This window comes from Cygnus atratus, chromosome 11 (genome assembly GCF_013377495.2).
Source record: "Cygnus atratus isolate AKBS03 ecotype Queensland, Australia chromosome 11, CAtr_DNAZoo_HiC_assembly, whole genome shotgun sequence".
NCBI classification, from domain to species: domain Eukaryota; kingdom Metazoa; phylum Chordata; class Aves; order Anseriformes; family Anatidae; genus Cygnus; species Cygnus atratus.
The window spans coordinates 276,886-298,200 of NC_066372.1; the positions used below are offsets into that span (position 1 = coordinate 276,886).

A 21,315-nucleotide genomic window follows, 5' to 3' on the forward strand; every position below is an offset into this window, starting at 1 on the left:
CAGTTATTAATTAATGCAGCATTGCTGCATTACAGTTATTAAAATGCAGATCTGGAAAGACTTAACACGTTTAGATGTTGGAGCTTTATATGCAGAAATTCTTATCCTAAACCTTCTTGCTTTGTTATTAAGTAACTACTGATGTCCTTGCTGCTTACTTTACATGTTGTCGGTATATCATTCTCATGCTCTTTTATTTATTACTAATGTATAAAAATGACTTCAAAAACAAATAATAATAAAAAACAGACACTGATTCATTCTTTTTTAAATTTATTTAAAAAGAAACAATTACCTCCTACTGGTAGTTAAAAAAAAAAAAAACAAACACTTTAATTTATATACTCTGAATACCATAAATCTTTCAATTAGTTATGTCACAACTTTATTTGCAGATTACAGCAAAAGTATGGCAAAAAATTGAAGCAATAAAAAAGGAAAGGAAATAAATTAATCAGAAGTTTAGAACGTTTGTTTTTATTCTTTTATTATTGTGCTAGTTTGTTTATGAGAATATCATTTATAAGATTCATTGAAAAGTGCTGCAGCCCAAAAGCTTGCATGCATGTTTTTGGGAAGGTTCCATGACTGTGTGATATGTTCAACTTGAAAAAATGAATCTAAAGTATCTTTATTCTTCTCATAGACTGGTTAGAGCTTCCACGAATACAGCTGAACTAAAGTTCAACTCAAATATATGAAGGAGTATGCTGCTTTTATGACAGGATTATAAGGAGAGACTCACTCAAACTAAGGACTGTATTTATTAAGACCAGTGATAATAAAGCCATGGCATTATTTTTCTTTAAAATCTCTGGGGTTAATTTGAAAATTCTTGAAGATATTTAGCTATTGTTATTTAATTTTTGGAGTCCTGTTTACAGATTTGGTTGCATGTACAGCACATCTGCTGTACATTACAAACAGGCTACAAGATACTACATTTCCATCAATAGTATTAGTGAATGTTTTGAGCTTAAACCTTTCTGTAGTTCTAGATCCCATTCTTTACTGTTTCCCTTATCCCTTGCTTGCCTCTTGTCAAATGCATCTTTTAACTGTCTTCCCTCCAAATCCTGTCTCTTCATTTCTCCCCTTTGTGTCCAGACCCTGTCCTTTTCCTCTTGACTACTTGATTTGCTTGATCTACAGCATTCTCTGTTCAATTTTTCTTGGTTGTCAAAATACAAAAAAATGTTCTCTAGCAATAATATTACCATTATATGTCCCCTCTGACGTTCCTGAAAAGACCTGGCAGTCTACACTGGCTGTGTTCAAATTTGGCAGAGTCATCTCACAGAATTAGTAGCCTCTAAGAATTCCTATTTGGCCTGAATTAGCATGGGTAATGTCCAGAGGATCTCTTCTGAGAGATCTCTAATTTGATGCAGACTTCTGGACATCCACATGTGCATCATAAAAATGTGCAGAGGGACAAATCTTGTTATATCTTTTATGGCCAAAAGGGTTATGACATGAGCAAAACTTCTCCTGAGTTCTCATTGTAGATGGCAGAGAAGCGCAAATTAGTGTGGGCACAGGAAATTAATCTTGTACTTAGAAGCACGGCTAGAATATTATTGGGGTATCTTAATGTACAGTCATCTCTTTGGGTAATCATAATCTTTTCTCCTACTGAGGAGATGGGCTATGAATCGTGGATGTTACAGTTCAATGCATTGCAGTTACAATCTTGAGACTGCTAGGAACTTCCTTAGGCACTGCATGAAGTAGGGGAGAGAGTGCAGTTTGTCAGAAAGAAGTTAATGATACTAACTCTTGGTCATACCTACTTAACTTTTACTTAGCACAATTGAGTGAATTCTCTCCTTAGTTATTCCTTATAGATTTTTTTTTTTACCATGGTGAACGAGTTACATCTAATCCTTTGTAACAGTCTTGCATGAAAATGCAAATTCATCCACCATATAGAGATGCACGGCTAGGATTTAACAATTAAAATACAGTATTTGGACAACTCAGACCCAAACTTTGTTTCACTATTTGTTCATTTATTTAGTAAGGGGAGTATGTTGTATCGTACAGCTCACAGATAGCATTGATTTTCACTAAAACTTTCATATTAAGTCACCCTTGCACCACGCTCCAGAAGAATATAGCTAGGAGGAACGTTTTCCTGCTTAACATAGTGTGCTCCTGATGTTTTACTTGGCCTGCAGGTGCTCCTCCAATATTATCATTAATCGCAACAGAAATAATCATATTTGAGACTAGCATGAAACTTGTAATGTTTAGCAAGGTCCTTCCATTGTTTTGTTTGTTTAATTCCTTAGTTTGATCTTTCATCTTTACAGGATTCTATAAACAAAACAACATCCAGCAGCTGAAGTGAGTAAGCACTGAAAACTCTGCAAACACTGCAAGGTTCCTACCCTACAATAAAATGGTTCACTGCTCCACCTGGTCTTACTTTTATGACAGAAAAAGGAAAAGAAAAGAGATCTCTATAACGAACCATCATCTTTATTTCAATTTCAGTTTTCTGTGTCAATAGGTTTTTGTAAATCGATGTTTACACTGAAATCTATTTTTAGTATTTGGAAAAAATAGATCTTAGTGTTCTTTTAATCACTTCTTCAGAAATGTATTTTGATAATAGCAACTGCTCACTATAATAAAAAACAGAGAAGGCTTTCATTTACTGTGGCATTGGAAGTCCTGCCAGTTCTAAATGCCCTACATAGTTTTTTTAAAAAAAATTTATGTTCTTTAGGCCTCAACAAAAACCAAAGCTCCTCTTCCAGGTTTGGTAGCAAACAGACTATTATTCTTCAATGCTAACTTTTGGACATCATTTTGGTAATAAGCTTTTTTAACATTTTTTAGGAAAGTATTCAGCTTGTCAGTAGGCACCATTGACACAGTGCAGCCACCCCATCCAGCTCCAGTCAGACGTGACCCAACGGCCCCAAATTGCCTAAAACAAACAACAACAACAAAAAATGAAAAATAAGCCAGAAGGGAGTAATCTGTCATATGTTAAATTCCTATAGAAAAGTAGTGAATACTGAACTGAAAATACATCCATGTTATCTGACTTGCTGAAGTTCACTTGGTTGTATATGATATGCCAACAATTTGTATTTACCATCTTGGACAGAAAAAAATCTGTCACTTTAAGCTGCAATGTAGTCATTTCTGTCAATTCTAAGATACTGTCTTTTACAGTGCTTCAGCATCAACTGTTTTAAGGATCACAGTACAGCTGAGATGAAGAAAGCAGGAGAAGAAAAGGGATTGTGTTAGCAACATTCATAAGACATCAGAAGTGAAAACAGAAATACATGACAAAAACAACAAAAGAGGGTTCATAAACTAATTGCACAGGATGTAGGCTGGCAAGCCATTTTCTAATGTGGCAAAGATGAATAGCTCTATTCTTCCAGGGTAGATCTAAAACATGCTGAAGATTCACAGGCTTCTGCAGGACTACAGAGAGTGCTGGTCAATAAAAGGAGAGTTCATAAACTTCTTTTTTTAAAGAAAAAAAGAAAGAAAAAAGTCTTTTGCACTCAAACATCTGTTTATGCTGAATGGACAGAGCTAGGTATCTATCTTTAGAGAAGCCACATGAACGTAACAGACTTACAGCAGTAGAGGTAAAATAAGAATATAGTCTCAAAAGAACAAAATGCCTTTAATAATGGGGGCAAAGAGAAAAAAAACAATGATAAAGAAAAGACATGAAAAGATAAAATCATTCCCACCCTCAAGATACTGGCCTGCTAGAAGTGTCCTACAGCAAATCTCATGTCGTTACCATGCAAGATTCAGATGCCACCTCATTAGAATTTAGATGAATTACTTTCATTACTTTGCTTGCCTGTGTTCCTTATCTTCAGTTAGATTCAGAAAGAGTAGGAAAATACCATGTAATGAATTTCCTTTGGATGGTTTAGAAAACTCATTTGAAATCTGAATCCTCATGAGAGGTCTAATCAGATTTGCAACAAGTATTTTTGATGTTTTCAATATCCATGCATTTGTGACTTACTAGTCATAGGATGGGTTTTAGGAAGAGTGAGCATCATGCGAATAATATATTAGAAAATGACAGCTCATTCTGAGTGTAGGCTGTTGTGATTTTTTTGCATGTACATTTTATGTTAAATGAGTCTGGTATACTGCTGGGTTAGAAGAAGTTTAGGTCGTATTTCAAGCAAGTATTTACATATGTGTTTCATTCTAAACATGCTTACATATCTTCTTGAATAGAAACACTTTCTTCAGTGTCTGTGTGGTGCCACCCTGCATATTGACTCGATTTTATGTTCCTTCTTTATTTCCTGTTGGTGTTTTATTTTACTTATGATTCCTGTAAGCCACTCATTCTCTGATGCAATTTTTGGTAGTTTCTGGCCCATGGAGCAACCTCTTAAAATGAGCAAGATACAATCCAGTCTCAATTGCAATCAATAGGGAAATTCCCATTGACTTCATAAAGCCCAATCCAATTTTCAAAGTGGTAAATCAACTGTCTATGTTCATCTGGTCTGTTACCTCAGTCAGAATTTTGTATTTCACATGGTGTCTGGCTTTTATTTTGGTGGGCAACTGAAATCCCCTTAGAATTGTTCTGAACCTTTTATTGATTTCATAATTCTCTGTGGTCATGCTCATGCCTCATTTTTACTGAGTCATTTTAAAATACTTATTTGAAATAAAGCGTAAAGTAGGCAGAAAATGTGCCTGTTTCAGAGCTGAAGTCACTGTGTTTCAAAATACTGTGGCTACCAGTTTCAAATGTGGTGATACAATTAGGTGCTCGGGGCATAATGCTGAGGAACTTGGCATTTTGACAAGTGCTGCAACACCTGAAAGTTAGGTATCTGAGATTGAAAGAATTCAGAAGTGAGCACCTCATTCTGCTGATACTGGAGGTGTGGTTGGCGCATGGGAAGTATCTAGGTCAAACGCAAGGAAGTGATTTTGGAACAGGTCTGAAACTCTTTTTCATTAAGTCTCAATCAATTCAGTCCTAAGCTAGGACTTACTCTTCTGGTAAAGTGGGATTCATAGCCAAACACTCTCTTCTTGTGCACCAGCATCTAACTTATGCATTTATGAAGAAAAGAGCAGTAAGCAGACAGTCACTCTTTTGACAATCCTGCAGACAGAGCACTTACACAGTGAGTGACATGGATTTAACATGTGGGAGAGTATGTGCACTACCTGGGCTATAGTGCACCCATGAGCACAAGTAACAGGGGGGTGAGAAGGAGCACATTTAAAAAAAAAAAAAAAAAAAAAAAGGCAATGTATCTCTACAGTCCAGTGTTAGAGGCACTTAGCGCTGAGTCTTGGGGTCTGCTCGTCATTTCCTTGAAGAGCTTACATACCTTGTTCCAGTATTCACAGGATAAACAGAGAATTGTGAGTGTGTGTGCGCGTGTGTAAATGAGAGCGAAAACACAAATGCTACAGCAAAGAAAAGATGAGTAAGAATGGAAAGATCAAGAATGAAAGTTGCACAGTTGGTATATAGAAGTGATAGGTAAGACACTGCAGTACCACATTTTGAAAATAGTTCTGTTGTGAGAGATGAAAAAATCAGCAATATTGTTAATTTGAAATACTCAAAATTATGAACCAGCTATTCAGAAAGTATGGAATTAACATGAGATTTAAATATAAATTGGGGGTGGTGGTATGGTGCATACTTCTGTTTCATAGCTTAGCATGCATTTGAGTAACATCTTCAAGGTTTTTTGGAGCTGCAAACTTTTTCATTGGTTTTTGTTTGTTGATTTTTCAAACTATACCATGAACCTGTCCAGGCCTTGCAGCTTTAGGAAAATCATCAGTGATAAGAGTCTTGATAAAACACAGAGTTGTCTCTGTACCATAACGTACCTGGATGTAATGTAAAAATTGCATTTTAAAGTGATCAGAGAGGATTCAGCCATCTTCAGCTGTAAGGGGCATGGCTGGTAACACAAAAATTATTGGGTTTTATACCCCCAAGATATGGAGAATAAGGGAATGAAAGTTATTTGTAAAATTCAAGGACTTGGGGAGAAAGCACCTAAGGAACAAAACGTTGGAACTGAGCTCCTGAATTCCTTAACTGTTTAGTAAACCTCTTGTGTTTTAAAAGGCTAACAGGTAAAACAGCTATTAATAGCATGAGAAAGGTTAGAGAAAGAACAAGTCTTTTGTCTTTGCAAAAAATAAAATACTGACCAACCAGTGGTTACTCTTTTCAGCACTACAAACCACAGCAAGTATGGATCCCTTTCTTTCTTGGCAGATGCTGTACAGTAAAACATAAAGATCTAGGCAAAACAGAAAACATCTGGATATGCAGATTATTCTTCACAGTTTAAACCTTGTAAGGAGAGAACAGCAGTAGACTTGGGCAATTCTGTGGAATGTATTTTTGGAAGGGCTTTTTAAAGTTACAGGGCAGCTGTATATCATTGTAAGAAAAGAATGTAATTTATGTAGTTCCTGGCCATTTCTATAATCACATCAGCCAAGTTTTCCTAGAGTGACTAGTGATTTTTACGTGCTCTAGTTTTTTAATGCACAACTTGAGAAAATTTTAGAGCTTTTTTTCCCCAATAGTTTTCAAAACTTACGTGCTGGATTAAGCTGTATTCATCTTGAATAGCTATACACTTCTACAAATCTAATCATAGCATTAGAAAAATCCTTCATGAATATGAAACTTCTAAAGAAGGATATATTTCTTAAGAAATATTCTAAGTGGGACAAGACTGTAAGGAATAATGAACTAATAACTTATTTACTTTGTGCAATGAATATAATAGAACAGTTACAATCATTTAAAAATACCGATTAAAATTATTTTGCTCCACTGTGAAGCATAGTTACGTTCATCATACTAGCCATAGGTGCTTCTGTTGGCAAGTTAGAAATCTGAAGTAACATGGGCACACACGTGACTTTTTTTCTTCACTACTTATGTTTTGGTCCATGGAACTGAAATGCTCTGATTAATTTTAATTCAATTTAGTAAAATCCTAACTGTGTGCTCCTTTCCTTTTGGTTCTGTGGCTATGTCTATGCTGCTGCCTATGAGTTAGTGTCATAATACCCAAGCTAGCTCAGAGAGCAGCAGCTGCCTAGCTGTGAAAGCACAGAGCTCAGCACAAATCAGAAACAGAGAATTTCCATCCCTGTGCTAAGCTTCATGCTGCAAGACACTGCTGCTAGCGTCCATGCCAGCTTATTCAGTGTAGCACAGGTAACTCCATGCTGTAGTATAAAACTTACTAGCTTATACCTATTTGTTTTCCTCTACTTGAAACAGGGTAGTTATCTCTCAGCATTTCTGAGAACCAGCCCTTTTAGTATGACTCCAGCTGCATGCCCTAAGTGCAGACACTTGAAATGGCTAGTCGCTTCTACAGGGCGGAGTCATCAGGTACTTCCGACTGAGGCATCAATGCTGGGTAGTTACTGTAACTAAAAATAATGCAGATATTAACTTGCAGGGTTTTTCTTCTGGCAATGGGGTCCCAGAAGAGGCTGCTGGTACCTGGCGCTGGATCAAGACTTTGCAGCCCATGATTTTGCAAAACTGAGTAGAGCATAGTTTTTGTCTTCAGCTGGCTCTGGAGACAGCTCTCCCTTCTCACACGTGGATAGACGGTTCCCCTTTGAGTAGCTGGGACAACCTTGCTGGAATCACCCCACTAACTGAGGGACTGTCGTAGCTTACTCCATTATGTGATCCACTAAACTGAATGTGGCCTGCGAGTTACATATAGGATTGGCTTCCAAGGGAAAAAGCAAAAATTACATTGTTAAATTACTATCAGACTGTCCAATGGCTATTAGGGCTTCTCTGTGTTTTATCACAAAACAGCATGCGTATCCCATATGCAAAATAATCTGTGACTGTCCAGAAGTCTTGCATTTGGTTTTTGAGTCTGTAGTTTTCTGGCTTAGAAGCCATTCCATCTTGTCTGCAAAATTAATGAGACTAACCTAGCTTATTAAATAATCATCTGTATCATACTGTATCAATTTACAAACCTGGTAAATGGGTATTACTAAATGCATATGACTATGAAAGTAAGAATGCATATGGCATTGCCAGTTTATAAAATTAATATTTTTGTTATAAACCAGACTAATTTCCTAGTCAAAAAAAAAAAATGCTGGTAAAGTATTTTTGTAACCTTCCTTTTTTTAACTTCAAACTGAGGCAGTTTCTGTCTTCAAGACTCAAAGATTTAGAGAAAAGAACTCTATACTTTTACAGAGTCCCTACTTCTGAAAGACAGTGAAACAACATTCCTTGACCTCAGGTTTACAAACACTTACGGCACACTGTATTTCCCTTCTGGTAGGGCAATAACCTTTAACCTTTTAATGCTCTGACTTAGGCCAGTTTCCCAAACTATGCGCACCCTTCTCCAAGGAGAAGCAAGAACTGTTAAAGGTGAGCAGCAGTATGAAGTGGGCACCACCAGGATTTGTGATGAACTGAACAAGGGAAGCAGCCAGGAGAGGTGGCTGGGGCAGTGGCAGGGCTGAAATAGTGGTGGGAAGGCTTGGGTGGGCAACTATTTATTCCCCTATGCCCGTGTTAAAATAATTACCAACCACTGAATTCTTTTTACGGGCACTGAATTTAGATCAAAGTTAGCACAAGAAGTCTGTCCCATGATTAAATGTACCAGAAAAATGGAAGTTAAGAGGGGCTGAAATGTGTATATCCTTTCATGCCAGTGCTGTGGTATGGATGAAATACTACATTAAATGTGAGTACTAAGTATTCATTTTCACTTTCTCTGTTAACACATGGTTATACCAGATCTCATCATCCACTGTAAAAGAGTTAGGAAAATAATGGCCTGCTACATGCAACCACCTGTGATTTCCAGCTCACTTCATTCCACTTTTCAAACTCCATTTATTCTGGCCAGAGGATATGAAACTGGGGAGGAATAAAGGGGGAAAAGAAGGGACAAAATTACCAGGAATATGTTTTGGAGTTCATAGGTCTTGTTTTACTGCAGCCCAACTGAGTGAGGGAACCCAGCTAAAAGAACAAGGCTGGGGGAGGGACAGAGACTGAATAATGTAGAGAAGGCTCAGACACACAGTGTGGAGAGTAGAAGCAGGGTCAGACATTGTAATAGTTAATATGCTCATCATTTAAATGGTAAACTGCTTTCCAACCTATCTGGTGCTGTAGATAAAATTTCTAAGTAAAAAGAAAAAAAATCCTTAGCATTTCACAATATACCATTACAATTTCAAGGTAACCTAGGAATGTAGAACAGTTCACTTACTGTCTAGAATTCCCATGGTGGCAGTTCTTACATGGTTAAAAAATACACAAAAAGTAAGAGAGTTCAAATAAAATAACTAAAATGATGTTTTAAGAAAACCAGTTATGACTTCTACATTTTTTAAAAAAAGAATAGCCAACGCAGCCTAACATAACACTTGTGATGATGAGTCAATCCAAAAGCAAAGTCAGTAATAAAGCCATAAACCGCAGCTTTCATCTGAAAGTATTACACAGATGTCAGCAGGGAAACAATTGACCATGTAATGTCCCTGCAGGAGATTAATTTTGTAATAAGAGACAAGAATACTTTCATTTTAAAATTGCAATAGCCAACGATGTCATATTTTCTCATCAATTCAAACAATATTCTCAACAGGCGATTACTCTTCCTTGTGGTCAGGACTTACAGGCAGATGTCTACCAGCCGATCCAGTTCAGGACAGCTGCATTCATACATTTCCCTGCAGCTGATATAGCTCTGGTTCATTAATTCTCCCAGCAGCTGGATTGCATTGGCAGGTGCTTCATTGCATATCTTCTTAAATTCCAGCACTCTGGCAGCTTCACTATACACGTGCTTTGCACGCTGGTGTAACTTGAAGGTGGAAACTAAACAAAATGAAAACATTAAGTAGTACGGTTATCCGTTGTTATTTAATTCAAAAGGAACATAAAAACATAGAATTGTTATTTTTAGTAATTCCTATTTCATATCAGAACACTCTAAGCTAAAAGTCTTCTGCAAAAGCTCAACTACCTCTTTAAAAGAGCTAATAAAGTAATATTCAGAATTCATCAAAATATGATGGGCACATTTTTATAACATTATGCACATAACAAAAAGAGTATAATTTAAAAAAATATACAAGATTAAAACTTCTCTCTACAGGAAGAGATTTTAATGCACTGAACTGATGCGTGAAATATGAAACTAGACATACATATACCCAGCTTTGCAGGTCAGCCCCAGCATTAGTTCCTTGCTGTGTCACTGGACAGACTCATTCTTCCCTCTTACTTTGCAGATACAAGCCACACGTTCCCAAGTTAGCAGTGACATGCTGACAGAAAGCGCTGACGTGCATTAGGGCATTAAGCAAATGCTTTCAGGTTTTCAGATAGGAGCCAAACTGAGTCATGAGAACACCAGAGAGGTGCCCAGTGCCCTGCAGGCTGATAGCTGCCAGCAGCTGCTGGCCTAGGGCATTGTGTGCAACTGCTCCAGGCCTAATTTGCATCCATTGTGTCACAGATAGATCTTTTCTTTAAAAAAAAATAATAAAAATTTAATGTTTATTTTGAAACTGAGGTTAATAAAAATGCCATTGGCCATACTTCCTGGTGCATAGGTAAGGAAGCCCTCTCAGGTATTTCCTCAATGCTGGCTCAACGTGACTGCAAATACCACTAGGTTAAAGGTATGCTGAAGAACACAGGTGCTTTCAGTTTGGTTTTCAGGGTTTGTTTGCCAAGCCTGGACAGTGGGGCAAAACCAGGAAGGGGATGTCTGTGGTTAAAGGCTCCTTGAGCTACTCCAAGGTTAGGCTGTTAAGTCCATTGTTTTCCTCAGCCAGTAGAGTTCTGTTTGTTTCAATGCTACAGACTTGTTGCTGTCATTGAGGAAGTGTTACAGAAGCATGCATGACAATTTAGTTTATGATAAAACTGGATTGCTTGAGCTTTTTTATATTAGCAAGTGAACCTTATTCTTTATTGGGAGCACCTACTGCAGTATGTTTCATCATTACAACTCAAGCACCTCGGAATATCCCTCATTTTCTTTCTACACATGAATTCTCCTTTGGAACAAGGACTCTTTCCTCCTGTCAGCTTCTGGTCTCTCACTTTTTTAAATTGCTGATGAAATAGTCAAACACAGGCAAAAGGACGAGAAGATGGGCAAGCCCCTGTATTCCTAACAGAACTTGCTATTTGACCCAGACACATGCATTTCCTACTGGGCTGTTCTGTGGAGACCGACGAGTTCTGGAACCACTTCTGATAATTTTGGCAGTCTACATTTGCAATTATACGTAGAAGTCTTCCGTGAAAGACTGAAAATGCAATTGTGTCCAGTATGAAGTAGTCTCTCATATATATATGTATGTATACATATATATATACACACACTCCAGATTGCACCCCCTACTAAAACTTCAACAGTGTCTATACAATCTCTATATTTTTCCAGAATAAGTGTAAATCACACCTGTAAATGCTGAAAACACAGAGCTGATAGACAAAAATAGTCTAAAATGACAGAGCAACATGGAACACAGAAGTTTTCTGCTATTGATGATATTGCTTCTAGTGATACTTACTTTGTAACTCAATACAGCCTGCTACTGAGAAACACTGTGTTGCTGTCTTGTGAGGAGGCCTTCTAAATGTATTTAAAATTAGGATAGAAATGACAAAATTGAGAGCCCCCCAGAAACACCCCACAGGAAGAGCATGTTCTGCTTTCCCACTTAGAGGTGTGTTCTGCCCCACTGTATTTTGTTGCTGCTGAAGTTACTTGCACTGTGTTTTGCAGAGCAACGCCTCGGTATTTCTGAATGTTGGAGAATGGCTGCGTGGCATTTTTTAAGGATGGTTTCTCTTTAAATATTCTTTTCTTATAAGCCATTGTTTTACAGCAAGGAGATTTATAAATGTGCATTTGTTTAGGGAATATCTAAAGTTGCGTGAGAGATTGCCATAGCTCACACTCTCTTGTAAATCACCATTGAACAGTAGTAACCCAAAGAATGAACTGAAAACATGTCTGTTTTCAATTGTAAGGCAACAGACTTGCCAAAGGCTGTGATTGATTCAGAGACCACCCTTTGGTAGAGCAATGCTCTACTGGCCAGATTACCTTTAAAATCTCTGGGGTTGTGTTATGCTCGTCATGTTATGAAGTGGAATGGGCACTCCAGCCCCTGGCCGTCAGCCAGCAACTCTGGGCTGAGCCCTTGACAATGTTTGCTTGGTGGAGAGCCCCGCGGCGCAGGGGAGAATTCACTACCTTGACGCTGGCTTTCTCTCTGTGAAAGCAACCCTGACAAGCAGTTCTCAAATGAGAGCGTGGCTGTATGTTATTTTCAGAGTCCTTTGTGGCTGTTCACAGAACTGGTATCAGGTAAAGCCTGAAATCATTACATTAGCTGTTGGTTGTTTATGGGCAGCGTTTTATTTCGGAAAATTATGTTTGTGTTTAGAAAAGGTTCCACTTAATTTGCTTTTCCTCTCTGGCAGCATGTTTACTGTTCAGGTAGAGTTATCTTCAGGATGGCAAACAGCTCTGTACTCTCTGAGTGCTATTCTAAAACAATCAAATGATTCACATATTTTCAGCTATCAACACCAAATGCTTCTGGTAATAGAGAAACCCTGTTGGATCTCTTCTGTTTGGATGGGTGGTCCAACAAACCATCTCCATATAATAAAAGATAGCAGAGCACACATGATATTCCCCAAGACTACATCTATATTTGAACCTTCCTACTCTATCACAGCCTGTATACTGAATCCATGCAAGCAGATCTGAATTAACAGGCCAGGCCGTGCCAAAGAGCTACAGAGCCCATGATTTTAGAAGAGCGCAGGAACTGATCAAAATCTGTGTGTTTCATGGGAAAGCAACCACATTTCTTACAATTAAAAAAGAATGATTTCATATGCCACACTTTGTCATGGTTAAAAGAAAACTTAAGTGTGCACAACTGCTTAGTTTGTATCTGAGCTAGGGCTGGAGGGGCTCTGAAAGAAGAGAAACTGAAGCCCTCAAAGTAAAGTGGGCGGTGTTGCACAGTACTTGGGCTGTAAGGTCTTGCCCTCTGCGGGGCTCAAAGGAGAGCAAAAAGGTAGGATTTAGGGAAATAATGCCCCATTCTTAAAAGTATTTGGGTCCTTAAATCTATTATTGTATATGGAAATTAGGTACTCAAGCCGACTAAAAATGTAAATATATTTTCCTAAACCTTTAAACTATTAAGCCCTGGTTTCACCCACTTATATTTATTTCCAGCTGAGGGGTACGGATATGCTCAGCTCACTCTGCTGTCAGTGGAAGGGGCAGTTCAGGTAACTGTTCATCTCACCTGAGATGTGAATTGCCCTACAGCACCCATTTCTGTGACTAGAGAGGAAGTTAAAATCTCTGGTGCAATGACACTTGCTGACTGCCATGCTGACATAAGAGCACTTGTCCAGCACGTGTCTTAAGTAATGTTTCTCCCATAAAGGGATCTGTGCAATATCCAGTCCTGTTGTTCAGCTTGTTTAAAATGCCGGAGCACCGTTTGCATCGATGGGGATTCATATCAACTAAGGATCGCGTCTCTGATCAGAAGCATGCTGTCAAAAGCTGTTTGTTCACACTGCTGTGTGTTTCCTCTGCTGCTTTCTGTGTAGCTCACTGCCATGCAAGAAAGAGCTGTTTGATTTGAATCTTGGGGGCTTTGTTGTCCCTTTCTGAAGAGTCAATGTGGAGATTGTGATTTATGTTGTATGGTATCAGCTGGTCACACACACAAAGTTTCTTGTGGACTGAAGTAAGAGTGAGCTATACCTTCTATAGGCTGAAAGAAATACAGATCAGAAGTTGTTACAATGAACATGAAAAGTCAAAATGAGACTAAAGAAAACTTTGGGGAGGACAAGGAATCTTACACCCAAGTCCACTCTTAGTGATGCTTTGTCACTAAGTTTTTAACACGTTAACCTGCAGTCAGCCTATTACTAGCAGAGCTAATCCACCTTTCAAGTCATGGCCTCAGTAATTATTTCTGAAGCTTCAAAGAGGACACAGTCCTCAAGGAATCTCATCCACTGTTAACTGCTTTGTGTTTCCAGTCAACATGCATTTTTCAGGGAATGTCAGTGACTCTTGCTGACCCTTTGTGCATTCTCTGCACCCAGGCTTTGCTCCTCTGCACAGGATCTCTGTAATACCATCTGTGAGCAGCTAGACTTAACTCACTTAGCAACCACCAAAGGCCCTTGAAAGAAGCAGTGACATTTTCCAGTGCACTAATAGTTCACACTGCAGCAAGAACCTTGCAATTTGTTAAGACACAACTAACATTAATGAAAGCTCATTCAAAATCCATACAGAATCTCTTAAACAAAAATCCCAGGCTATTTGTTCCAAACAAAAATGTCAGTTAGTTATATGTAACAGAGAAGTTTACTGTGGGTTTGCAACTGTATGGTCATATTTTTTGTTTTAACTTTATTAAAAATTGTGTAAACCTGTCCACTCCACTTACATGGATTTTTTTCTCTATAATTAAACGTTGTGGCTTCCCAGCAACTCATATGATTTGTTGTAACTTCAGTTTCAGCAGATTCCTTTCTTTAGGGACTTCCTGTACAATTCTATCTGACCTTTAGCTAAAGACCAGCCTCTTCAGGCTGTATATTTTTTTCTGGCTGCTTTGGCAGCTTCTTACGACGTGTTTCGCTGTAGATTAATGAGCTACACATGGCTGATGGAACTGTTAGAAATTTACAACAGGAAAAACTCACCAATGCAAAATCATGGAGGGGACAGTTTCTACCACCATTACTCATGTGGAATAGTACCTTTCTCTGTTAGGCATCCTGCTGATTGAACATGAAGAGGGTGAAGGTTTCTGGTTCATAATGTATATAAGAAAATGCTGCCAGATGGCTTTAATTTGAGCCAGATTGTGAACCCCCCTACTCAAAGTGGGGAACAGTTACTCTACTGGGACTGCTCAAGTGACTGTTTGTAATCCAGCTTTCTGAAAATAAATGAGGGACCAGCTGTTGCTGGATTCAGCGACCCTTTTAGCAGACACCTGCTTTGAGAGTATGGTAACTACCAATTTTGAGCTGTTTTTTCTCGAGAGACATGCGAGCTTTAGCAAGGCTGTTGTGACTGACGTAGAACATTCACTGCCCGTGCCAGACCTGTGGCAGTCCCGAAAGGCCTACCTCGGCTGAGTACCTGTATGGGGTCTGCCTGGAGCGGACGTGTCCTGGGATTTATCCCAAGGAAGCTGTAGTTTTACGGAAGGAGATGAAGTGTGCCCCAATTTGGCCATGACAGGGGCTGAGGCTGTGGTAGGCACCCAGACCCCAAAGCCGGGAAGTGCTCTTAGGTTCACCAATTTGGAGGTAGCTTCTGTTCTTGTAAGACAGGAGCACTCTATGGCCACACACAACAAAGCTCTCTGTGTGGCCGAGCAGCACGTCTGAGAGTCCACCTTCACGTACAGCCATGCCTTAGTTTCTGTGCAAATAAAGTAAAAATTGTTCTTGTGTTGAGATCACCATTAATACAGATAACTTGGCAATGCGAATAAAAGGCTATTCAAACACCACTCCTTCAAGCTACAGGACGGTTTTAGAATTATCGTTCCAGGAGACAAATAGGAGGGCAGTTCAACAGCCAAATCCCGACAACAAATGGATACCTGTTATTCCCATGACAACTCACTTCCCAGGTTTAAATGCCACAATTAGATTACAATTTTATATGTGAAAAGGAAAAATCAGTTTAAAAATAACTCACTTAAGAACAAAAAAAACTTTTTATAGTTAAAGGAATACACTTTTACAGGAGAGTATCCTTTTGTGGTGAGGCTTATAAATACTTAATGTCCCACAATAACCACACACTAAATGTTCTGTGAAGCGCTCAAGTCCAAGACAAAATTATGGCATAGTGCACCTTAGAATGTAAGAAATATTATTTGCTCTAGAGATGTTCAGAAGCCACAAGTGCAATCCATGTGTAAACATTTGGAAGGGGGATTTAAACTCAGGATTTTGAGTTGGCCAAGGAACAACTGCAATAAGTTTACAAAGGCTTTATGCATCGTCTGTGCTTCTCCAAACCTGGGGAACAAGTGGGGCTGTACAGTGAGACACTGCAGGAATCCCTGAGTACCTGCCTATAAAAGGGATGCAAAGTTGCTGTGCATCAGCCACAGCCTGGGACTTGCCCAAAGCCTGTCCATGTGATTTTTCTTTGGGATCTGGATATTTTCTTTGGTCAGCCTTACATACACACAGAACTTTATGCAAGTATACAGTACCATCACTGGAGCAGTAGAGGAAGGAAAGCTGGACTGAAGGCTAAAATAATATACATAGTACTGTCAGATCCTTAAACAGGAGATACAGCATCAGTAATAACGTTAACTATCGCTGGGCTTTGAGTAATACAAAAGAATTAAAACTACTGACAATTTATATTCAGCCACAGAGAAAATTCAGGTTCCGGTAAATGATCTAACTAGTACTTCTCATGCACATATTTTACACTTAACGTTGTAATATTTTATCAGAAAAGTTGATAAAACCTATACAAAGGAATAAAAGGTACCCTAAATGTTAGAGCTCTCTCTGTTCTTGTTGAACATGAGTTCAACATTCTGAAATCCTCTGCAGAGATCATTTATTTCTTGTTGGGTTTTCTCACATAAAGAAGCCAGGCTTTGTCATTAAAGTATAGTGGGAAAGTAGAGGGGAGATAAGGAAAATATTTTTGTCAAACACCCTCTGGTTTTCCAAAGCCAACATAAAATGAAATTTGTCAAGTGTGTTAATAAAAAAGAAAAAACCACTGTGCATTTAGATTTTCTTTCTGTGTCTGTCTTGTTTCTTCTTTGTATATAGTTTTACAGAAATCTGTTATTTGATTTTATATTGTACATGCAAAGAGACTTCCAGCATAACCCATTGTAATTGGCCTTATCAAATGAAATCATGGTCATGCAAGTTTAAGAGATTCCGTTCAGCAAACATCTGCAAACACTGTTCAGAGCCACAGTATAGCATTTCCTTTGAGTTTCTTCTATAGCTTTTGAGTTTAAATTTTTTATGCAGGTTTTGGGGGAGGGAGGGATGGACAACACAACATAACCTGAATACACAATTCAGTTCTACAGAGCTGTAGAATTTTATTTTATAAACCAGGTCTATAAACATCTGTAAGTCTTGTACTGCTTCATAAAGGGGAGTTAGGGGACAGCATAAAAGAGTTAGAACTTTGTAGTTCCCCATGAAAATGCTGCAGAGTGCATCTACAGAGTTCAGTCTTGTACATACAGCACAGAATGATCATAGCTCTTTCTGTGAAGATCAAGAGCTGGAGTAAGATACCATATTCCATGCTGGTACCCCTCTGGCAGTGTAATTAGACAGTAAGGTAATTTTCTGCTCTCTGATATCACTGTCTTGCAAAACAGGTTATAGATTCAGGCCTGATCTCAGCTCAATATATAACATTTACAATTGTTCCAGATATGCATATTATTTAAATATGTGCACCAGTATGCATATATATATGTTACTAATTTATATGTGTAAAATATATACCTTCCTGAAAGCAGTCTTGGCAAGGATATAATTTCGCTGGGGAGAACAGCAGAGGTATTAAAGCCACAGAATAGAAACAAAGAAGTATGGATTATTTTAAATGCATAAAGTAAGATTCTAATCTCAATTGGAAATGACTATGTAGGCAAATTAACAATTTCATAAATGCTCTATTAAGTACTATTAGCAACCCTACTGTATACATCCAAGACAATTCTTTCAGACGCCAGTCAATCTTTCAAAAGTCATATACACCAATACTCAAGACTACGTGGTATAATTATATGCGAGAATATGTGGGAAATACATTTAGTAGTAAATTGTTTACCTGCACCAACATTTTTGTAAAATAAAAAAAATATATATATAGGCAGTAACAGAAACTTCTTTCTCAGGAAAGAGTGGCCCAGAAGATTTGCTGCATGTTTTATGAAGTGACCATGTATTTATCAATTCGAAAACAGAAGCACAAGCTCCTCCACCTGTGCTAGCCCTGAACACCAGTTAAAGGACCGCAAACAGGACTCATTTGATCGATGCTGTAACCATCCAAAATGTTTGGTTTTGTTGGAGCTATGGCTTAAAAAGGAAGCCTAGCTTAGTCTTTTCTCTAGAATAAAGCCTGGGTTATTTAGAGATGACTCTAAAATATTACAGACTAATCTAAAATAGTAAGTGATCTGCTACTTCTACCATTTAAGAAACCATTCTGCCATTTAGCATCTTGCCACCTAAGATTCTGGAAAAGTATTCTGGCAAGACTTGTGCACTACTTACTAATATTAATACAGAACTATTTTATATAACACAAACATTGTGCAGTAAAAAACTGCCATTTCATATATGCTTACCATCTTGCGTGTTTTGACTAAGGATCTGAGAGCGGAGGTCCTCCAGGCTAATTCCCAGGCATTTACAAATTTCCTCTGTGCTGTAAGGCTCAGGATGTAATACCTCCTCGACAATGGTCAGCATTTCCTCTAGGCTAACTCCTAGCTTGGCTTGCACATCTTGGAGTCTCAACATTTTTTTCCAGTCCAGGCCTTTTGACTTCGAGAGAAGCTAAGATTTAAAAAATAAAACATATTGTGTTTTCCAGTTTAAAACTAACATTAAATTGTCCATTAGCATCTTTAAGACCCATTTGTTGTTTTTCACTTCTTAATTGGGAATCATCAATAGCCACTTTCAATCCATACAGAGCAGATAATTACTATATTTTTATATAAAAGCTCTATGAATGACAGATACACTCCCCTACATGAGGCATTGTCCATGAAAGCCCTACTGACGTTGTGTGATATCAAATTAGTGAGTCACCCCTTTCCATGGATGTTATTACTTCAAACAATTGTTAATATTTCAAAACCACATTCAGACTATTGTTTATACAAATGCTACAATATTGTAACACTGCAAGTCCCCAAGAAGTCTGTTTCTGCACTAATTTGCTCTAACATTGAAAACACAGCTCGATCTTTCCAAGACGCTCCTGCAGTTTCCTAATGACCGTTGTCACTACAAACCTTTCTCATAATATTCCTAAAAATACGAAAGTAGGTAGGCATAAGATTTGTGCTGGAGAATTAACTGTATTCTTTCTCAGTGTCTAGTGTTTAGGGTAAATTATAAATAAGCACATTCTTTTAATGTAAAATTTAAAATTTTGAGCCCTACAAGGTTACAATGTGTTAGTCAGAAATCTGTTCTGTTCCTAAGTGATTGCCATTATGCTAATTAGTTCTAGATAAATGTGTTTTTCCCACTCCAGATGATGATGTCATGTGTTATGTATCTTTGTGATGTTTTGGCAACTGACAAACACACTAGAATCCTAAAAGGAAATATGTCAAAGAGGCTTTTCTCCAGAAGGTTGCTGCATGTGATGATGCTCCCCTGTGCCTAATGAAAACACCTGAGCAAAGCAGCTTTCCTCATGCTTCCGTGAGGTGGAATATTTTTAATGTTATTAATGATGGAATGATATTAAGTGGTTGTTGTGGGAGCCTACTGATACAACACCTTAATTGCAACAGATCACTACCAAGAGACAGATTAGCAGGGACGTGCCAACGTCACTTTACTGGATTGATAAATACACGACATGCCTCTAATTCTGCACCATTTAGATTGAGATTAAGGTTTCCACATATGCCAGATTAGGCTTTACGTTTGCCGAGAGTTTAAAGTACTACAGCAAAATCAGGGAATTAATTCCTTTTCCCATTCAAATCCATGTTAAAACCCCTATCAACCAGGCCAAAACTTCGCCCAGTGTGTCTTGCTATTCTTTTCAATAAACGCTGGTTTTGAGTGAGATTGTTTTGAAGTCATTTAGGTCTCGATCCAGCAAAGCAATTTAGTACGTGTGTAACTTCCTGCATTAAGAAAGTCAGGGGTTTTACATACATACATGCCTGAATAGTATTTGCGTTGCTTTGTGTAAAGTTAGAGCATGAACTGGATGTTTAAGCAGATCTACTGTCCAGCTATCTGCTATAGATTCTCACCCTCCTGCTCTCCTCCAACAGTGCTTCTGCAGGGGCTTTTCCAATTTTACTTTATTACGGCACATAAAAGTTAACTACTTTTGGTGCCATCTAGTGAATTGCTAAAATTTATATGAAGCTTAGCAGAGCAGAACAAACAAAATCCAATCAAAATCCCAATCATATGACACTGCAGTCATTTAAAACAGTGTTGTATGTGGTGGTGGAGAAAGAAACAGCTGTGTCTAGTGGCTAACGCAGAAATCAAGGTGAGAAAATTTTCTGGTGAAAGACTGCTTAAGCCTCTTCTGAACTGCTTTTCAAAGGCACTGAGCACGTAGACCTCCGTTGCTTTAATGTACTTGTATTTTAGCTTACTTATTGATCAGGTACAGTAGTAATTATTGCTTCAGTTATTTCATTTAAATATTCAATAACTCCTGTGTTGGTGCATGTTTATGACACGAACTTAGATCTGTTTCAAGATGCTAAATTAACGGAAATTTTCCCCCTCATAATTTAATCCTAATGTTCAGCATCCCCTAAACTTTATTACCAGAATTTAAATAGAACTAAGATTTTAGAAAAAAATAATATAATGCTCTCTAAGGCAACAAAAGTCCTTCTACTCACTTGTAAAATAAATAATCCAGCTAGAAATATTTGTCACACGCACTGTGCCATCTACTCTAATTTCTATTCTTGAGTGGAGATGCTGTATTTTAGATGAGCTAACTACATTGAGTTTTAAAGGTCAGATCTTCCGAATGGAAACTGACCCCTTCGGGCCTCTGGACAGGGCTTTTTTGTAAAATTTCATATTGCTTATAGCGAAGTTTCCATTGTAACAGCACTGGGAAAAATGTTATGGGCAGAAAGATTTTTTTAATATATATTTTTTTAATATCTAGCAGCAGCAGCTCAAATTGTAATGGACACAGAACAGAAATGGGAAAAATCCCATCTATTAAATGTACAAATGTAATCCCAGCACTGATCCCCACAGTTGGATATTTTCTTGATGATCTCTGACTAGATGGATTAAAGATGTGGACATCATCCAGCTGGCTCTTAACTGTCAGGATATAGGATCTGTAGCCTTTACTGTCTTACTGTTCAACACTGGCACCCTGGAACACGGTATGCAACTGACAGTAAAACATACTCAGTGAATGATGGGACAAATCTAAATAAAAG

The 21,315-nt window shown here is 38.0% G+C and overlaps 1 protein-coding gene across 2 annotated transcripts in view; it reads right to left on the reverse strand.

Annotated features, from left to right (window-relative positions):
• Positions 1–256: 256 nt before the first annotated feature.
• The window catches only part of GALK2 (galactokinase 2), a 55,470-nt gene continuing 34,411 nt past the window's right edge, over positions 257–21,315 (reverse strand). For both annotated transcript variants that reach the window (XM_035553791.2, XM_035553790.2), the window contains 3 exons: positions 18,481–18,691; positions 9,700–9,901; positions 257–2,938 (listed from right to left, as the gene is read on the reverse strand). In XM_035553791.2, coding sequence (XP_035409684.1) covers positions 2,731–2,938; positions 9,700–9,901; positions 18,481–18,691 — 621 coding nt within the window. In that variant the 3' untranslated portion in view covers positions 257–2,730. The remainder of the gene's footprint in view (positions 2,939–9,699; positions 9,902–18,480; positions 18,692–21,315) is intronic.